Raw genomic sequence first — 18453 nt, 5'->3', positions numbered from 1 at the left:
GGAAAAAAAAGGGTCTATGAGTCAAGTTGAATATTTACGTTCAGTGACAAGAAGAACCTAAACCTTTTGGCAATCGCACACCGCCTGCTGATTTTTAGGTGCATCCCACTTGATTAGAATGCCAACCAAAAGTAAATGTATTTCTGTAATTCAGTTAAACCCGAATGTTTATATATCTTCATTACACACAGCGTGGTATATTTTTATTTGCTAAAGGAGCTGACTTGTTAGTGTGCCGTTTCACATGCTTGCATTTGCAGAGTAGCTTTATGAAGATGCTGATTTCATTTTACAGCTGGTGCTGGCAATACCAATACCTGCTTGAATCATCAGCAAACTGATCCGACCTAAACCTCATTGTTCACCCGGGGTTTTATCAAGAGGAAGCTGAGGGACATCAGATGTACTGAAGGCTGCTACTAAAGCAACCTGGGCTTCTTTAACTCTCCAGCAGAACCACAACCTCATTGTCTCCATGCTGTGCTGCATGGATGCAGGAATTCATGCAAAGAAGCCCCGACCAGTTATTAACTTCATGAACTGAATACGACACAGACCAACCTTTCAGCAGAGCCACATTCTTGCATTAAAAATCTTTGAAGTTTTTAAACTAAGGTTTAATCATCAGAAATATGAAACACTTCTAAATCTCAATCTCTGTGCAACAAAAGTATGTAATATACATTTCTTTTCCTTTTTTTGAATTGAATTACTTGTATGAATGAACTTTTCTGTGATGCTTTAATTTATTGCGAAGCTCTGTTACAGTGAAGGGTTCGGATTTCTGCTAAAGTGAAAAAAATGTGAAATGCCAGTTGTGCTAGTCACCGTTAACCAGACCTGCAGAATGGGCCATTCACAATTTTGGAATCCTTTTTTGGGGAAACTATGCAAGCAATTTTGAAAGATAAAATTACTAGGAAGGACATTGAATGAACCATCTGCCTACCAAAAGCTTGCTTTCACTATTCAGATTAATGGAGGGAAGCCTGCTTTCAGTTTTGAAGAGGGTGTTTGTTGGAGGGAAGCTGTTCCTTGCTAACTGTTGGCCCTTTTCCACCGGTACAGACACTGTTTCATAGGTGGGATTCATTATACATTTACTGCAGTTCTGAACAGTGTAGCCAGTTGTCTGGAAAGGTAAATTTTATCCCTTAGTTATACCTTCGTCTTCTGATTCCTCTACTTCAAAAAAAAAAGTGCTAACATTTTCTTGTACCTCATCTATTTTTTAATTCTTCTTTTAATCAGCCTGTCTGTTCAGAAAATGTGAACAGAAAACTCATCCTCACTTTACCTGTTTTGTTAAAGCCGTGTCGCAGGAAGTCCTTCTGTTATTTGGCTTTTAGCGTCCTCCTCTAGTGACATATTTGGCACATATAGTGCTGCCTTTCACATGCTGATACGGTGTTGCAGAGCTTATTTATCATCTGATCATTCATGCAGGCAGAAGATTTTATTGATGCCGCAGGCTTGCCCAGGAAAATATTTGTTGCTACTAGTTCAGAATGCCAGTAAGAAGTGAGAAAGTGTCTAAATTATACAACAGATGGTCTGGCTGTCACAAGATCCCACTTTTCATTCAGTCAGATTCATTCATCTGGTACAATTCTCTTTTTTTCTCTCTCTCTGAGCTCTGGTAAAGCTTTCACAAATTTCTTTTAGAGTGAAAAGAAAGCAAAGATTTAAGGATGGAATCCGTATAAATCTTTTATAAAAATAATGGCTATGCAGTGAAGGCTGTTTGTATAATTAAGATTGTTTTGCAAAAAGCATATGTTAATGTCTTAGCATCGATAACACTTTAACAATTAGAAAAACAACAATTTATTCAAAAAAGTCAAGAAGTATTTTTTTTCGATGAGCCTACTTATGATTTTAGTAAGTAAGCACAGAAGGTGAATATAAGAGAAATAAAACGTATTGTACCTAAACCTTCTGTACACTACTTACTATAGAGTAGAAGAGTAAATAACATTTGAAATATCAAAGCTGAATAAAAATCTGTCTTATCAGATGCTCACTGATATCTCAACAGTTTTAAGAAAGGGGCTTGCAGTCTTTTAAAGGCTAAGGCAAATGAGGGAAAATTCAATGTTTTTGAACCGTCTTTGATCAGTTGGCTGCCCAAGCCAGAACTGGCAGGAGGGAATGGGAATAGAGGATGCCTTCTCTGAGTCAGACACAGCTGTTTTAATTTCTAAGAACTTGTGTTTTGGCTATTGGGTTCAGCTCTGTTAGTCAGGAACTGGAAAGCTCTTGGTTCTGGCTCAGTTCGTTGGATGCTTGGGTTGTTTCTCTACTTCAGATTTGAAACTGTTGAAGAAAGTCACTGAAGAATCCTAACTCTATTGGAGGTGTAGAGGCAAAACGGATTCCAGCAACGGCTTTGTTGGGATTAATAATTACATTAACATAAAAATGGTGAAAACATTTTTTTGCATCCACATCTCACCGTGTTGAGTAGATTTTTATTTATTTTTTCTTGCAGATTGTCGGGCAAACCTTTCGTTGGTTGCGTTTGTCCGCTTTCAAGTCTCACCTTTAGCTGGGGTTTTGGAGGAAAAGAGTCATCCCAGGGTGCTAATAAGCCAATTAGAAGCAAGCTTCAAATATTGTGCAAATCACTGCTTGGCGTAAATGGTTTAATTTTCTTTATATCTTCTAACTAGTGCAGGAGTCTCAGACTTCAATTCTTAGGGGCTTGTGTACCACAACTTTTAGATGTGTTGAATGACCCCATCAGCTGGAAATAAAGAGTCTTGCTAATAATTTAATTATTTGACTTGTGTGTGTGTTTAAGCATAGCCACATTGAAAGCTGTTAGACACCAGCCCTGGTGGACCCTAGTTTTGATACCCCGGACTAGAGCGAGATCAAAAATGTCAGTTACCATCTGCTGGTTGAAGCTTTATTTTCAAGATTTCCGAAGTGTACCATTTTGTTAAATAAAAAAAAAAATGGGAGTATGCTTTCAGATTCTGTTTGGTTAACTTTATTCATTAATCTATCTATTAAAAACTTTTCTGAATTGGTAAAATAAGATCGTTTAGATGCTGAGAGACATCCAGATAGATTCTTTTTAGTACAATCCTTCAAAGTCGTTGAAAACATGAATATTTTCCGATTCCCTGACTCCCTTTGCAAGACTTAAAAGCTTGTCCAGCAAAGATATTTTGAATCGCCCTAGAGGAAAGCGGTTAAATGAGGTGAAAGGCCAGATTGTGTCTTAGACTTTTACTCACTGATTCTTAGTTATGTTAGACATGTTGTCTTCCTGTTGTTCACTCTTTTTAGAGTCATACATGTGATATCTGATAATACATGCATCTGATAATTTGTACCGGATTGTGCAGTGCTTTCATAATAAGTTACTAGATCAGATTCCTAAGTCCAAAAACATGATTGTTACAGCTTAATCTCTGCCTGTACGTGTTTTTTATTTATTTATTTATTTCTCCTCCCCAGTCCTATCAAGCATGAGATGACCTTTTTAAACTCCACTTCAGTGGCTCCTCTTAGACATGTTTTCTTCTTTGCTTTGTTTTTACCATTTCCACACTCTTGAGTCCGGTTTGTCGGTACCAAAACCAGTTGACAGGTCCGAATGCTTTTAAAGGTCACACTGAAAAGCTGGCAATTTTTTTTTACGTAAAACTGATGTGTAAATGATACTTTTTTTTTAAGTTATTTTTTCAGAAAGACCTTAATGAGTCGTTGGCGTTATCTCCAGCTAGATTATATCTTGGCAGGCTGCTGTGAAAGTCATCGTTATATTCTGACTTTTTTTTTTTTGCCAGTATATATCAGAAATCTAATTTACGTCAAAGTATTGCCGTAATAGATATTATGATTATTATCAAACTGCTAAACCTTGTTTTTGCAACCTCTTTAGCCACAGTCAGTGTCAGTTTGCACAAACATCACTATGCAGTTGAATCTTATTTCATCGGTACCCACACGCATATACAAACAGACTTTGGTGGCCCAGTTACACAGCTCACCTACATGAGAGGAACGCTGTCTTGCTTTTGGGTGAGGCTGGGCTGACCGTTACAAGGGGCTCTTCAGCTGGGGTTTTCAGTAAGAATCCATCTCTTTTCCAGACACTTCACTCTTATTTTGTATGCGTACTCAGAGTGGGTTCAGCTGTAATGTTTGTTCAAGTGAAACCTGAGCCATTTGGTGCGGAGGAGCCTCTTCTCGCGGTGTCATCCTCTACAGTGAGTCAGTGAGCCAGCTTAGTCACACCCCTGTGCCCTGGTTTTCAGTCAGTTCCTCTGCCTCCTAATTGTATCTGGACTAACACGGTCAGCTCAGCCTCACTCTTCATCTGTCTTTTCAAATATTACACGTATTTGAAAAGACAGATGAAGAGTGCAATCTGCATGAAGCAGATTGTACTTTTACCTTCTTTATCCTCTCTCTCGCAATGTCGATGTTATTTTTGCTTGCAAATGTTTGATTTTTCCAGGCCCTTTTTTTTTCTACCGTAATTAAAATCAGGTCAATAAATAATAATCATTAAAAAAAACGTATGTCCAAAGATTGGACATATGTTATATAGACCTAAACACCTAGGTCTATATAAAAAAAATTAATAACCCATCAGGCTTTATTAAGTCACATTCACCTAATTTTTGGAAAGCTGTGTTCACTTTCCAAGTTTTCCAGCCTGATGACTGACTGACCTGAATCAAGATTTCTCCTAAATAGAACCAGTCTTGCAACCCAAAATAGACTAAACAGACCTCAAAAAGCAACACATCATGTCCTAAGCTAAAGAAATGCAAGAACAAATAAGAATCAGTTATTGACTGGTTTAAAAAGCAATTCTTCACATATTTGGACTCACTTTCCAAGAGCGATGGTCTTTATCTGCAAATGGAGATTAGGATAACTAAAGGACAAATAAATGCTTCAAAGCACTGCAGGTGTCATTTGTCAAATTTAAAGTTTGTGGCCATGATTCAACAATAGAAACTTGCACAGAGTGTCATACCGATGATCAAAACCAGCAGTGGTAGAGTGTTGGTGTGATATAATCAATAGAAAGTTGAGTTGTCTCTTATCAGGAAGATTCTCAGAGAGAATGACCAGCAATCTGCTTGTAAACTTTTATATGGTCAGTAATCCAGAGCCCACCTGTAAGACCCACCTGTCTTTGATTGGCCCTGTTAAAGTTTCGGCTTCAATCTTTATGCTGCATAATTACCTTAAACGGACCATATTAAAATCCCCCAGTGTTGCTGAATTAAAACAATCCCATAAAGAGTGGAATAAAATCCCTCCACTCATTGCTTCTACTTACAAAAACTTGATTTCATTTGTGGCAGGTTAGTTTTATTGTTTGAATGAAATAATTTTCCACATAGGGAGAGGCAGGTTTTTGATCACTTTTTACCTGAATAAATTACATCACCAATTAATATTTACTCTTTGAAATTTCTCTCCTTTCCTTGCTCCAAAACCGATGATATCAACGCTCCAAATAATTTAATTATGACAAAAAGCACTAACCGATGAAATCTGCATGAGAGAGAGAAAATAATCTTTCACAGCACAGTAGCTGTCAAGTCTCAAACCTTAGCAGGTTCCAAGACATAGTATCACCACCACTCTTCCAGCTGGAGCTCAAATTTCACAGGAGTGCATTATCCTGCCACTGTAAAAATGTTCATGAAAGGTGTGTGTGCGTGTGTGTGTGTGTGGCTGCAGCAGTGTTTAGGTGGGTGGTACGTGTTTGTCGGGGCCAGAACTCTCTCAGCAGAACATTGCCCCCCAGCACTATTCTCCTTTTTATTATGCATTCCATGCATCTGGATAGTGTTCCTCACAACAAGAAGTGTAATTACATTCATAACAATAGCATCCGCATTGATAAACAATAAGAATCTCCAAATTGAGGCCAAGCATGCGCTGCGTGTGCCAGCTACATCCTTTCCCAAAAATCGACGGGGTATGTTCTTCAGGCAATAAGAAACAAATACGGGAGCAATCAGGAGATCAACCACCGCTATGAGAGCTGGGGGGGTTTTTGTGTGTGTGTGCAAGGCCAAACATTGGTCTCTCTTGTGTCAACATGACTAAAACCAATAACTTTAAAAGAGGGCATTAGTGTAATGAGTTACATGTCATTGTCTCCCCTTCTTACTTGCATGCATTGGCGTAATACCTTCATTGAGATTGAAAGCAAAAGATTACTTAATTTTAGAAGATGGTTCCACTAAATAAGCACAGATTAAAGGTTTTCAGAGAACAGCTCAGATAGCTTGAGAATATGATTTTGTTTGCCCTTTTAAATAAGTAGATCAAATGGATAAGAGAACTGAAAAATAATTGTTTGTATTTTGATTTTCTGGCTGTTTTAAGTGGCTATTTTAAAATTGATTTTACCTAATGGTATTAGGCGTAGTAATGCCATGTTGCACCTATACCTTTAGATAGTAGATTCACACATTTACTGCACTTTTTAAAAATAGTTTTACCACCTACAGGACATTGTCATTTTTTTTTTCTACATGGATGATTTCCCATAACGGAGAGCCAGAAGCACAACAGGATAAAGCAGCAGCTTTGGTGTATTTCATTCAGCCTTCCTGTTATCTACTGGAGATCTCACTCTCTCATAGCCTGAGTGAACTGCAGACAAGTCAACTATGTTCTAACATCATTTTACAATTCGATTCCAAAAGTCTCCTTAGTAACAGCATCCAATCTGAAAAGTGTTGTCGCTTAAGGTACTATGATTAATCAGCTTTTCTTCTATTGGTTTTACGCTTTACTCTTTTTCCCTAGAGGTATCTGTCACGTTTGGAGTAAACTATCATCTCCTTTCCAAAACTTTTTCTCTCAATCCCCCTCTGCTTTTAAATGTGATACTGCAGACCATAAAACCTTCTGTGAAGCTACCAAGCTCTGTCTAGGTGAGCTGCAATATACGCAGAGCTCTTTGTAACTCATCCTCTGCTCTCACATCTCTGAGATCTTCTTTGAACAGAGCAGAGCGGCCCGCATCTTGACCACATGTCACTTCTAGCGCAGATAAAATCCACTGAGTCACATCCTGAGCTTCTTATACAGGTTAGGCTATTACCAGTGAACTGCTGACTGGTCATGCGGACCCGTGTTAGGAGTCCGAAAGTATCTTAATTGGCTGCTGCTTCTGTGTGCTGTTGAACTGGATCAGTGTGATGCAGTGACAGCCCACGAATTCAGCTGGCCAGCCAATCTCGCACACAAACCAAGCCCTGAATGGAAGGTAAAATGGGAGGTTTTAAGGTCACCCTTTCTTCCTCTGCTTCCTCTTCTCCATGGCTTTGAAAAGGCTTACCAGCATGCAGCGTCCAAATTTCTGCTGCTGCATTTCAAACTATTTCTTCCACTTAGAAACTACCAATCAGCTTTTTTTTTTTTTTTAAGAGGGAGTTGGAAATGGTTATAGAATTTTTTTTCCCAAATGTAAAAAGATCAATGCTGGAGAATTGTAATTGCGAGATTTGAGCCCAAAGTATACATAAATTACTGGAGTTTTGTCTATTGCATGACTGCTTGTTAAATTTATAGCAACAGACTCATGCAAGAATGTGATCGTGTCATAACCTTGAGTAAACGGAGTCATGCAATATGATCTAAATACTTTTATTAAGCAGAAAAACAAGTTATTCTCGCTGCTGCAGTGCATATTGAATAAATATTTTATATACAGCATTTGACAGTGCAGCAGAAATGTATATATTCAAATGCATTTTACATGGAGACTGATACAAAAGGGGGAAAATGACAAAAAAAAAGAGACGGGTGGGGCTGAAAGCGAAAAGATAAGAATAGAGGTGAGCAGAATAGAGATTGCAAGATAACACCCTAGAAGGCTGCTTCTCCACCTGTAGAAACAGGAAAAAAAACAAAAACACAGCAATAAACGTAGCAACAACAATCACTGAAACGCACACAGTACTAATTATTACAAGCTGCTTTTAGTGGCATCTGCACAACTGCAGCCCAATATAGTGTGTATCTCTAAACGCCTTCAAAGACCTTTGGGGAGGGGGGTGAGACAACTTGTGTATCTAAGGTTTCTCCATAAAAATGTTCAATACTGGCTGTGAGGAGACAGACTTACCATAGGTAGCTTGTACATGGTAGTTTTAAAATGATACGTTTAAAAAAAAAAAAAAAAAAGTATTGAGTGATACACATTGGTTTCGGCAATCTATGCTTTTTTTGGGGGGGGGGGTGAATGGAAATATTTCCATATGGTCAAATTTATCTTCTGATCAAGTGAAAAGTGTGATTCTTCTGTCAGGCTTAATGCCAGTGTGCAGCAATAGGTAGGGGAGGGGTCCGGGTGCCTGCTGCAAAAGAGTACCTAAAACTTAATACCACTGATCCGGCTCTGGCTGTATATAATGTGGCATTAGATGGATTTTTTTTTTCCTGCTATTACAAAACATTATTATTTTTTTTTTTTACAAGATTATAAAGTCATAAGTACATCTTGCATAACTTCTTTACTCAATTAAAAAATTTTATATATTTCTATGATAATTAGATTCTAAATCAAGAAACATGTTTTGTTTGGTTTTTTTAACGCGTCCATGTTTTTTTTTTTTTTTTCCTGTTCTGTCTTTCACAGAAGATTTCAATTCCACGGTCAGAAACTTCCAGCGAGCTGCAAGCGTTTACTTTCGACCTGTCGAATGTGGGCAGAGATAACCCCCAGGGCAGCTTCGACTGCATCCAGCAGTACATCACCAGGTGAAATCTAAAGCAGAATCACATCCCTTTTTTCCCCTCTTTCAGTGAGAACTGACTTCACACAAGTTTTGAGCTGAATGAACAAGCCTCTGTTAGATGCACTTGTGAACTACAGTAAGAAATTAATTTATACATCCAGGGGTTAAATGTGTACCCACTTGCACACTTTCTTTTTATAACAGAAAAGCTACTCAAGAACTAATGAGTCCAAAAAAGGAACATGTGATTAATCGAATAAACGCACGTGGATTTTAGTGCCTAAAAAGACGGGCACAGAAACAGAAAGGGGAACAATGAGAATCTTGTCATTTTCAGATTTCTGACCCCAATTATTCTGAAAGTATTTTTAACATGTGGGTCAGGCGGAGTTCATTTAAGTCTCTCCCTAGATCCTACTCAGGATTGAATTGCAGCCTGAAACCCAAATGACCGAGCTCAGCTTTTGCAGATCGTGCCAGCACCGTCTCATTTTCCGCCAAAGTGGAGGAGAATAAAAAAAAAACGGTCGGAAAGTCGGGAAAGAATCAGATTTTATGTGGCAATGAGCTGCACAGTGGGAAACCATGGCTGGTTGGAGGAAATTGGAAAAATAATCGTTGTTCCCACAGAAGATTTATTCAATCTCTGGGTAGGAATGAAAAGTTGAAAAATAAAAAAATGGCTTGTGCATGTAATGCAAAAGCATATGTGAGAATGGCTTGGCTTTCTTTCAGTTGGCTATCAAATCAATATGTTTTTTTTTTCTTTCATACTTGTTGTGTTTCAACTTCTCTTTCTGCCTATGTTTTTCTTAGCATCTGCTCTTTGTTTTGGTAGTGAAGGGGGCATTCAGCTGGATTGTCTGGGCAGCATCCAGGACAAGATCACAGTGCGAGCCACCGACGACTCCTACCAGAAGGCCAGAGAGAGCATGGCCCAGGCTGAGGAGACGACTCGCAGCAGGAGCGCCATCGTCATCAAGCCAGGGGGGAGATACGTAGGTGAGGAAAGCTGGATATTGACTCGAACATACTGTTGCTCAGTGCATAATGTGCTTTTAGCCTTGTGCTTCCCAAGACTGCTAGCTTATAAGTTTGTCTTTAGTTTCTGAGGAGAGCAATCAGACCCTCCACTTAGACATTGTAAACATGTCAGGAGTTAAATTACAGAGTCAGACTGGAAGAATCTGCAAACATCCAAGTGATGATGTAGTTATGCTCTTCTTGTGAACTGGTTCACCCTGGATTTGACAGGCTGTTTGGGTCAAATAGCAAATGATTTTTGATGTTGTTCCATTCACTGGCTACTTTATCAGTGCATTTCTGCTGCGCGGTACTTTTTAATAAAACATTCGGCGAGTTCAGCGACCCAAAAGGGAAAACCATAAATGTCTCTGTACATAATTAAAAAACTTTATTTTTTTTGTGTTTGTAAATAGAAACATTCTTTTCATGTGTGGCTGACTTTCAAAGGTAAGAAAGTCCAGATCCGGAAACCGGCCCCTGCGCTTTCAGACGTAGCCCCGTCACGGAGGACGTCTCGGCCCGTCCTCATCTCCAGCAGCACGCAGAAGAAAGCCACGACTCAGCACCGGCCTCTCCGTGAGCGCCTCGTACACCTGCTGGCCCTGAAACCTTACAAAAAGCCCGAACTGATTTTGAGGTTGCAGAAGGACGGCCTGTCACAGCTCGACAAAGAATCCCTGGACAGCCACCTGCAACAGGCGAGTCATGGAAACATCTACAACATTGGGGTTTTCATTTTCTCCACTCACTTTCATCTTCAGTGTCATTCCCCCAGATTAGTTGGTGAAGATTAGTGTATTAACGTAGTGCTATGTTTCTGTTCTTAGGTTGCCAATCTGAATGGGAAAGAAAATACCTTCACATTGAAGGATTGTATGTATAAGGAAGTCCAGAAGGACTGGCCAGGATACACAGAGGGAGACCAGCAGCTTCTCAAGAGAATTTTGTTCAGGTATGTCACCTTGTATTTTTTTCAGGATTAGATGTGGTAGACCAACACAATCAGCACACAATTATGAAGTACAATGAAAAGGTTGTACAGTTTTCAATACTTCCTGCAGCTAAAAATCAGAAGACTGTGTTCTGCACTTGTTTTTTACTCTGATGCCTTCAAAATTCAGTGCAAGCAATTGCCTGCATACTGAGCTTGAGCTTTGTGTAAAGAATATTGAAAGAATAATCCTGTTATGTTTATACAATATGTTATGCTTGTCCTTTTCTAAACAATGACACCTGACAATCAAAACTGTGACCTACTGGAAGTTTTAAAAAAAAATCCTGCAAGTACATCTGGATAAGGGCCTTTTTGACCCCGTTTAGTCAAAAAGACAAAAGCAGAAAAGTTGTTTTTGACATGTTTTGCCTATGAGGAAGAGAAACAGGAAAAGGCCAAAGGATATCGATAAGGGATAATGCAAGCTTTGCTGAGGAGGGATGGATACAAAGTTGAGTAACATTTTAAAGGCCGTGTCACATGACCCGGTTGACTGACCAAAGAATATCTGATACAACATTACCAGAAACATAGAAACGGGGCAAGGCTGCAGGTGGGGAACTCATGCTTGTTTAAAACAGATGCTTGTTTAGACCGTGTAAAAAAAAAAAAAAAAAACTTTCCAGTTGCCTGTTGGAAAATAACACTCTAAAGTTAATTTTATGTAAATTTCTGCAGATTTTCCTACTGCCTATTGGGTTTTGCACAAAATAAGGTCATTAAAAAATCCTACATAAGTAACTTTTATTTTTTTTAAATAGTTATTTTACATATTTGTTCAAATTTTTCTTCTTCTTATTATTATTATTACTACTAACATAAGACAGGTATTCTGTGAAAGAATTGAATATTTTTCTTTGGTTTGTTTTAAGTTCATAAAACTTGCTGAAATGTAGTAAAATAATAACACAGATGTACTTTGAAGCAGTCAGCAATTGAAACTTTTACAAAGGTAGCAGCTGCCCCTGAACTATCCCACTCTAAATGGATTTCTGTTTCTTTAATTCCCAGTGCATCCAATGAGTTCACAGACACATTTTGTTTTGTAAGACGGTGCAAATGTGCACCTTCTCTTTCTGTTTGTGTCTGTCTTCTTTTTTTCTTTTTTCTTTGCACTTTGAGCTCAGTTTGGGAGTTCATCAGCTGACTAAACAACCAGAGCCTCCCACCTAATTCTGCCTCCCCCACCTTAGTTCCTCTAGAGTTTGGAGCTCATGCAGCAAGTCACGCAGGAGCAACAGCAGAGCAACATGACTGGAACGCGCATGATGCAACAGTGTTCCAGCACATGCTGATCTGTGTGTGAGGTGGCGTCCGTCCAAGGTCCAGCCGAATTGGTCTGCCTCTCGTCTCACTTGCAGTCCCTGCCTGCAGGACTGTCCTCGTGCCAAACCGTGCCCAACAACTGAGTTTGTCATCAGTTGTGGCAACATTGTGCAGCTCTAATCACCTTTTAATTTTGCAACCGCAATGTCATCTCTATTTGTGCACTCTTAATCCAGAGCAAGCTTTAATGTTTTACTTCTTGCCAATATTGTGCATGCTATACATGCATAAAAATCTGTGTTTTTTTTTTGTTTTTTTTCCTGAGACTTCATTTAATCTCTGTGGAGATGATCAGTTTATCTTGGATAGGTTTATATCAACACGGCTCCTAGTTTGGCTGCTACTGCCTAACAGCTTGCTCTACTACAACACTAGGCTCGCTTCGTACCTGGAGCCGTAATGTTTTCTGCTTGGATAAATGAAGCCAAAAGTGCATGTCCTCCAAAGCAGGTGTGAACGTCGCAGCCGTGCAAGCTCTGTGTGGGGGTGGCCAGGAATAAAAGCAGTTCAGAAGCAAACACAACCGGTGCCTTGACTCCTCCAAACAACTACGTAGCGATTGTTTTCATAATCCCACTGGCCAAATGGCTTCCTTTCTCAAAGTGAGCTGCACCACCATATTCTCCAGCTCTCACTTTCTTTCCGTCACTGCAGAGTGTCGGCTCGCTGTCTCACTATCTTACATCAATCTGCTGTAGTTGTTAAGCTATAAAATAAACACTCGACTAACTGTGTCCGAGATTTAAAAAAAAAGAGAGAGAATTATCCATTAAATACTTTTTAAAAAACACACTAAATGGGGTTAAACTAACGGAAATGTGTGGGTTTAATTACTGAAAATTAGCATAATCTGTTTGTGATAAAAACGCTGTCCTGTCAAGTACCTCCTCCTTCACAGTTGTCATAGCTACCCACTCAGCTTCACACGGCAACTGTAACTTGTCTCCGAAGTCCGCTTCCATGTAATTTACTTGTCATCACTGAGATGAAAGCTCAATAGTTTGTGTCGTTTTGAGTGATGCATTTTCAAATTTAAAGGATTTAAATGTGTTGAATTTAGGACATGATGGCACTTACCAGTTTTAGGAGAAAACTTTGAATGTCCAAATGTTGGCGACAGTAAAAAATAACAAATTTTCCGTGCCTTAAGCACTTCTCACATTCTGTTGCGAGGAATGTTTTAGAGGACAGATTCGGGTGGTGGCTCTAAAGGAAGAGCTTTTAGAAGACAGTGTTCTAAAAGCTGTCTTCTAAACAGACAGCTGCTGATGTTTTATTGGTTAATGCTGTTGTACTGAGTTTAGCTTTGACTGTTATATTTTTTCAAGCTGCTTAATTGGATCTCCACCTGTTTTTGCTTGAATTCATGCAGAAAACAAGCCCAAACCAGCTCTGCACCCATACCAGAGAGTCCTCCCAAAGAGCTGGGATCCAGTTCTCCGTCTCAGGTGAGTCCCACCTTCTCTCATTCACCTGGTGGTCACCTTCACACCTTCCAAGCATGTTGACTGAGACACTTTTACTGCAGCTGAGACACTTTATGCAACTGCATGTCCACAGTGATGGTTAAGTATATGGCAGTTCAGCTTTTCATCACTTTTAAGACATAGGACAAAATTTATTTCCCCTTTTTATGAATTTATTCTGGTTTGAATTTTTGCGTTAACTTTTTTTTTTTTTCTCTTGAGTGTATTTTTGTTTTACAGCTTAATTTGTAATGCATGTCTAACTGCTTCCATTTGACTTGCGTTGCTTACAAACACACGGCCAACAGGATTATTTACGTTTCCATTAGGCAGACAAACGAGAACCTGCTATGTTTTATTAATAGCTCCTTCCCTCCAGGTTGTTTTCACCCCAGACACTTACTGTATGCCCCATTCTTTCCTGTCCCTCCTTTTGCAAACACAACACAGACACGTGTACACACACACACACATACATGTGTAAAAGGCAGCAGTACTGAAGGATTAGTTTGAAGGTTATGTCTTACAAGTAGCCACAGAGAGCTTAGTGTAATGTTCAGGTTGATGTGGGTTAAATCAGGAAGTTCCACAATGCAGTTTTTCATACTCGCTGGACAAATACAGTAGATTTCAAAAGTGTTACTTCCCGTCGGCCTCATATTTCCACCCTTTAAGTGCCAAACATCCTGAACAAGTCAACAGAAAAACAAAAGCATATGTTACTGTTAAAGCATCTGTTTCCGCTTAGCATCTGTTAATACAAAGTGAAAGCACTGTATATTGCCTTGCTGCTGAAAATGTGTTGTATAAATAAAATTGCATTACACTAAGAAAAGAAAAACTGGTTGCAAATGCTCACTCATGTAAACTACTGTGTTGATTTTTTTTTATTTGGTTTTCTTCCTCGTCATTGTGAGGATGTCCACGGCCATTTTCAAGTGACCCAACAGGTTTTCTGTCAGATTTACCTTGTTGCATACAAAGAATAGTAACCCTAGATCACAATTCTTCCACCACCATCTTTCACTGATGTTATAATGTCTGTTTTTGTTTTCCCTGAAAGTGCCTTTTGAAAATGTAAAGTTTGGGTTCGTGAATTCATATCTCAATTTGCCTCAAGGTTTTGGGAAAATGTCAGCCTTGTGAATGTGAAAATGTCAGCCTTCTCCTGATTGATACATTTTTACAGTGTGCTCCCTTTGATTCTTAGTGGGCTCTTTGGAAACTGCGACTCAAACTGTGATTCGTCAGTCGGTCCAGTCCAGGTTATTCTGTCATGTTCATTTTTTTTTTTTCCCATCAAATAGCTTCATTTTCAGTTGAATTATGCAGAACATATTTGATTTTAGAGGTGAAACATTTTTTTAATTACCACAAAAATGTGACATTTTTAGAGATGTTTGTACATAGAGGCTCCATTCATGGATGGTTTTGATATCATATTAAGGAGTTGGACGAGTTGTGTAAAATAAATATTTTTTTGAAGGGTAAATGAGTCTTTCAGATGCAGCACGAGTCATTAATTGGTTCTTGATCTGTCTTTCCAGCATTATGCTAAGATAACCCATTTTAAGGACGTTAGTTTAGATTCTCAGCCACCTGGACATGGTAATCGTGAAAGTTAAAAATGAAGGTACCGGTAACTGGACTTCTCTCATTTTCTTGAAGACATTCAAAAGGCTTCTTCCGTTCTGAAACTTAGAAAGCATCAGGTTCACAATGTGTAATCAGTAACAATCACACGGAAAGGGCGATATCACCCTTATTGATGTCACTAATGAGGTCATGTGAAATCCTGGCCCTACCCTCTATTATATTCCCTTTTTAAGTCTCATTGAAACTGATGATCCTATCAAATCCCCAACAATGTCAACAGTGTCTACAGTTTTGGTCAAATGTCTCAAGGTACGAGTTTCTGTGAAACCGCAGGGAGAAACAAGTCAAGGCTACGCTGTAGATGTTAAGGAGGTTTGAATTTTAGACGGCTTCCTCGGTTCCAGGTTGGTTTTTCATGTTTCACAAAGATGGCTTCTTTCACGCCTCTCAAACCGTCGGTCTTCCCTGTCCAAAATGTGTACATTGTTATCTTTGAAGGATTGTTCTTCGTCCTTGAGATGTAGATAAACCTGAGTCTTGACCTAAGTTAGCTCATCTGTGCAGCTGCTGTTTTGCTTCTCCAGTGTAAATGTCTGAACATTCTTCACTGCGCTGGACTGCATTTACCAAACCACTGAGCTTGTGTTTGGGTGTTTTGTCCTTTGTCTGAGAGCTTTGCTAGATTTAAAACGTACCAGAAAATTGTGTTTGGAAAACATCCTTCATTAGTGACGACAACGGCCTCATTAGTATCATTGATTAAAAAAAATAAGTCCTCCTACTTTATACATGCACAGATAAAGATTAGGGAAAGCATTTGAGAATGCTTTCCCTAATTCCCACATCATATATTAGATGAATACATATATGTTCCACTTGTTCTTTTTCTCCACTTCCCTATTTAAGCTGTACCGCTTTACTACTGCACAGAAATGCCCTGGTGCTTTTACATGTCAATCATCGAGAAGGGGCAGAAACCTCCACACCCCATTTGGCACTGCCCCTGCCTCTATTGCCCCATCAGGGTGATTGCTCCTGATTAAAACTAAAGAGCCCAATACTTCCAACATTAGTTTCTGAACTGAAGAAGGTTTTGGGTGAGAGGATGAAACGTCTTCAGGATAATAAGAGAAGTCCAGTTCAATTACTCATTTTAAGTGTTTTGGAACATTTTGGTGAAAAAACAGCTTTTCTGTAATATATTCTGGCATATATTTGCCCCCCTCTTTAAAACCTGGTGTCTTATTTTTCACCAGAAACGGCCGACTGTTGACTTCATCGACCCTCTTGCCAACAAAAAGCCCAGAATATCACACCTTGCCAGCAAGGCCGCAACAGTCCAAATAAACGGCAAGCTCAGCTCTTCGTGCGGGCGAGGAGACTCTGGCGGCGCAGTGTCGACGTCCGAAAGCGGCATGATGTCTGGCTCGCAGCCGCTCCCGGTGCTGGACATCCCCCGTCCTTTCGAGGCTTTGTCGGACGTCAGCAATGACTCCAGCAACAACGGGCGGGACGGCGACTCTCAGGAAACGACGCTGTCCGAGAGGCTCAGTCAGCCGCCATCGCTCCTGTCCGTGTCAACGGTGGCCTCCGCGCCCAGCATAGGCACATCGTCCTCCGGGCACACCGTGCTGGAGGGCCCGCGGGAAAATGGCCCTTCAGCGGTTAACAACAAATCCAGAAAGAAGTCAAAAAAACATAAAGACAAGGAGAAAAGCAAGGACAAGGGGAAAGGGAGGGCGAAGGAGAAAAAGATCTGTCAGGAGCCTGCGTCTGAGCCCAAAGCAGCATGTGAGATGAGCCTGAAAAACTTCAAGAACAGTATTGCATTTAAAAGCACAGGTAAGACCCAGCACACTCGCACATTGTGTGTTTCTCAATAAAATACTACTTTGTGTATATAGGTATGTTAGTCATTCCACTGAGTAGGTGATGAATCATGTGACCTGAAAGCTTCTCGGTGTCTAAAGTGAGACCCCTGCTGTTCAACTTCATGTCCAAAATATTCTCTGATCTGAACATAATATTTCTTTATGGAAATATCTTATTTATGTACAGGTTCATCTCAATAAGACAGAAGTTCAAGTGCTGATTTATGTCTATTTTGATGATTATGGTTTTCATCTAGCAAAAAAAACTCAAAAAGCTGATCAGAACAGAAATGTTGCAGCCTACAAAACTGAGAAGCAGACAGTCGCTAGCTGTGATCCCATTAAAGATGTGCGCAAAAAATTTAAGCTGTTCCGCTAATGTCGAAAAAAAACCTCTGCAATTTTGTAAATGCATTTAATAAGAAATTTAAAATGATGTGAATAAGTTTTGATATGGCTGAAGATCCACAAAAACTTAGCTAAAAATGCAAGTTTTTTGGGGGGGTTTTCTTCAAAATTACTTTTTAAGCAAATTTATATTTATAACTCCAATTTGCACAATTTTATGGTCAATTGAATTACAACTGCTGACAGCTTTTGTTTGCGAGGGTAAGAGGCATAAAGAAGCAAGCTGCTCAGATACTAATAGAAAATTGAGTGGAAGGAAGGCATTGTAAAGAAAAGCGCACAGGCAACAGGAATTACCACAGCTTTCAGAAGATTGCAAAGCAAAACCAGTTGTGGGAGGCAGACAGACCATGGCCTGCGACCTAAGTCTGTATTTCACAAGCCACCAAAAGAAAGACACAGGACACGGATTAGAGCAGTCGCATTCCTGGCGTTAAGCTTCTCCTGTAGCAGAGACATCAGAAGCATCCTACCTGGTTTCAGGCTCAGTTTCCCATTACGTGCTGTAATAATCATGGTGTCACTGTGTTTGATTGGCCGACAGACTGTCCTGATCTAAACTGTAGAAACTCTTAAAATATTCCACACACTCACCCATGTGAGTTTCCCCGTTTGAATTGAATTCCTGAAATAAACTCGCCTTTGAGCCGTCTTCACTTGTGCTCACAAAATACATCTGAGTGACGGACCAATGAGTTGACCTTCGTTAAATTAGGTTTTTATAGAATGTACCTTGGTCTGTCCCATTTTTAAAAAGTAAAACTCTAATTTGTGTGACCTTGTTTCAGATCTGAATGGGATGTGCAAAACTACCAGTATTCCTTCATCATCACCTGAAGTGGCAGATTATTTATTGTGAGTATTAAGTAAATTACTAAATGGGTTCTAAATATGAAATCTGGATTTTCCCAGTCAGGAATCTTTGTCCACAATCTCAACGAAAGTCATTTAAAAGTAGAATCCACCAGTCTGTTAAATAAATGCCAGATTTATGCTTGTAGATTCAAAGAGCAGAAGTTAAAATAACTCCA

At 39.5% G+C, this 18453-nt stretch overlaps 1 protein-coding gene across 1 annotated transcript in view; it reads left to right on the top strand.

Moving 5' to 3' along the window:
• ell (elongation factor RNA polymerase II) overlaps window positions 1-18453 on the top strand; it is a 38999-nt gene that overhangs the window by 15507 nt on the left and 5039 nt on the right. Inside the window, exons 3-9 of the mRNA XM_008407112.2 lie at window positions 8636-8757; window positions 9574-9737; window positions 10209-10459; window positions 10589-10713; window positions 13454-13529; window positions 16400-16985; window positions 18211-18277. Coding sequence (XP_008405334.1) covers window positions 8636-8757; window positions 9574-9737; window positions 10209-10459; window positions 10589-10713; window positions 13454-13529; window positions 16400-16985; window positions 18211-18277 — 1391 coding nt within the window. The remainder of the gene's footprint in view (window positions 1-8635; window positions 8758-9573; window positions 9738-10208; window positions 10460-10588; window positions 10714-13453; window positions 13530-16399; window positions 16986-18210; window positions 18278-18453) is intronic.

The sequence above is a fragment of the Poecilia reticulata genome, linkage group LG4 (genome assembly GCF_000633615.1).
Source record: "Poecilia reticulata strain Guanapo linkage group LG4, Guppy_female_1.0+MT, whole genome shotgun sequence".
NCBI classification, from domain to species: Eukaryota; Metazoa; Chordata; class Actinopteri; order Cyprinodontiformes; family Poeciliidae; genus Poecilia; species Poecilia reticulata.
Note: the sequence above shows the minus strand (reverse complement) of the source record. Positions and strands in the feature narration are given on the sequence as shown.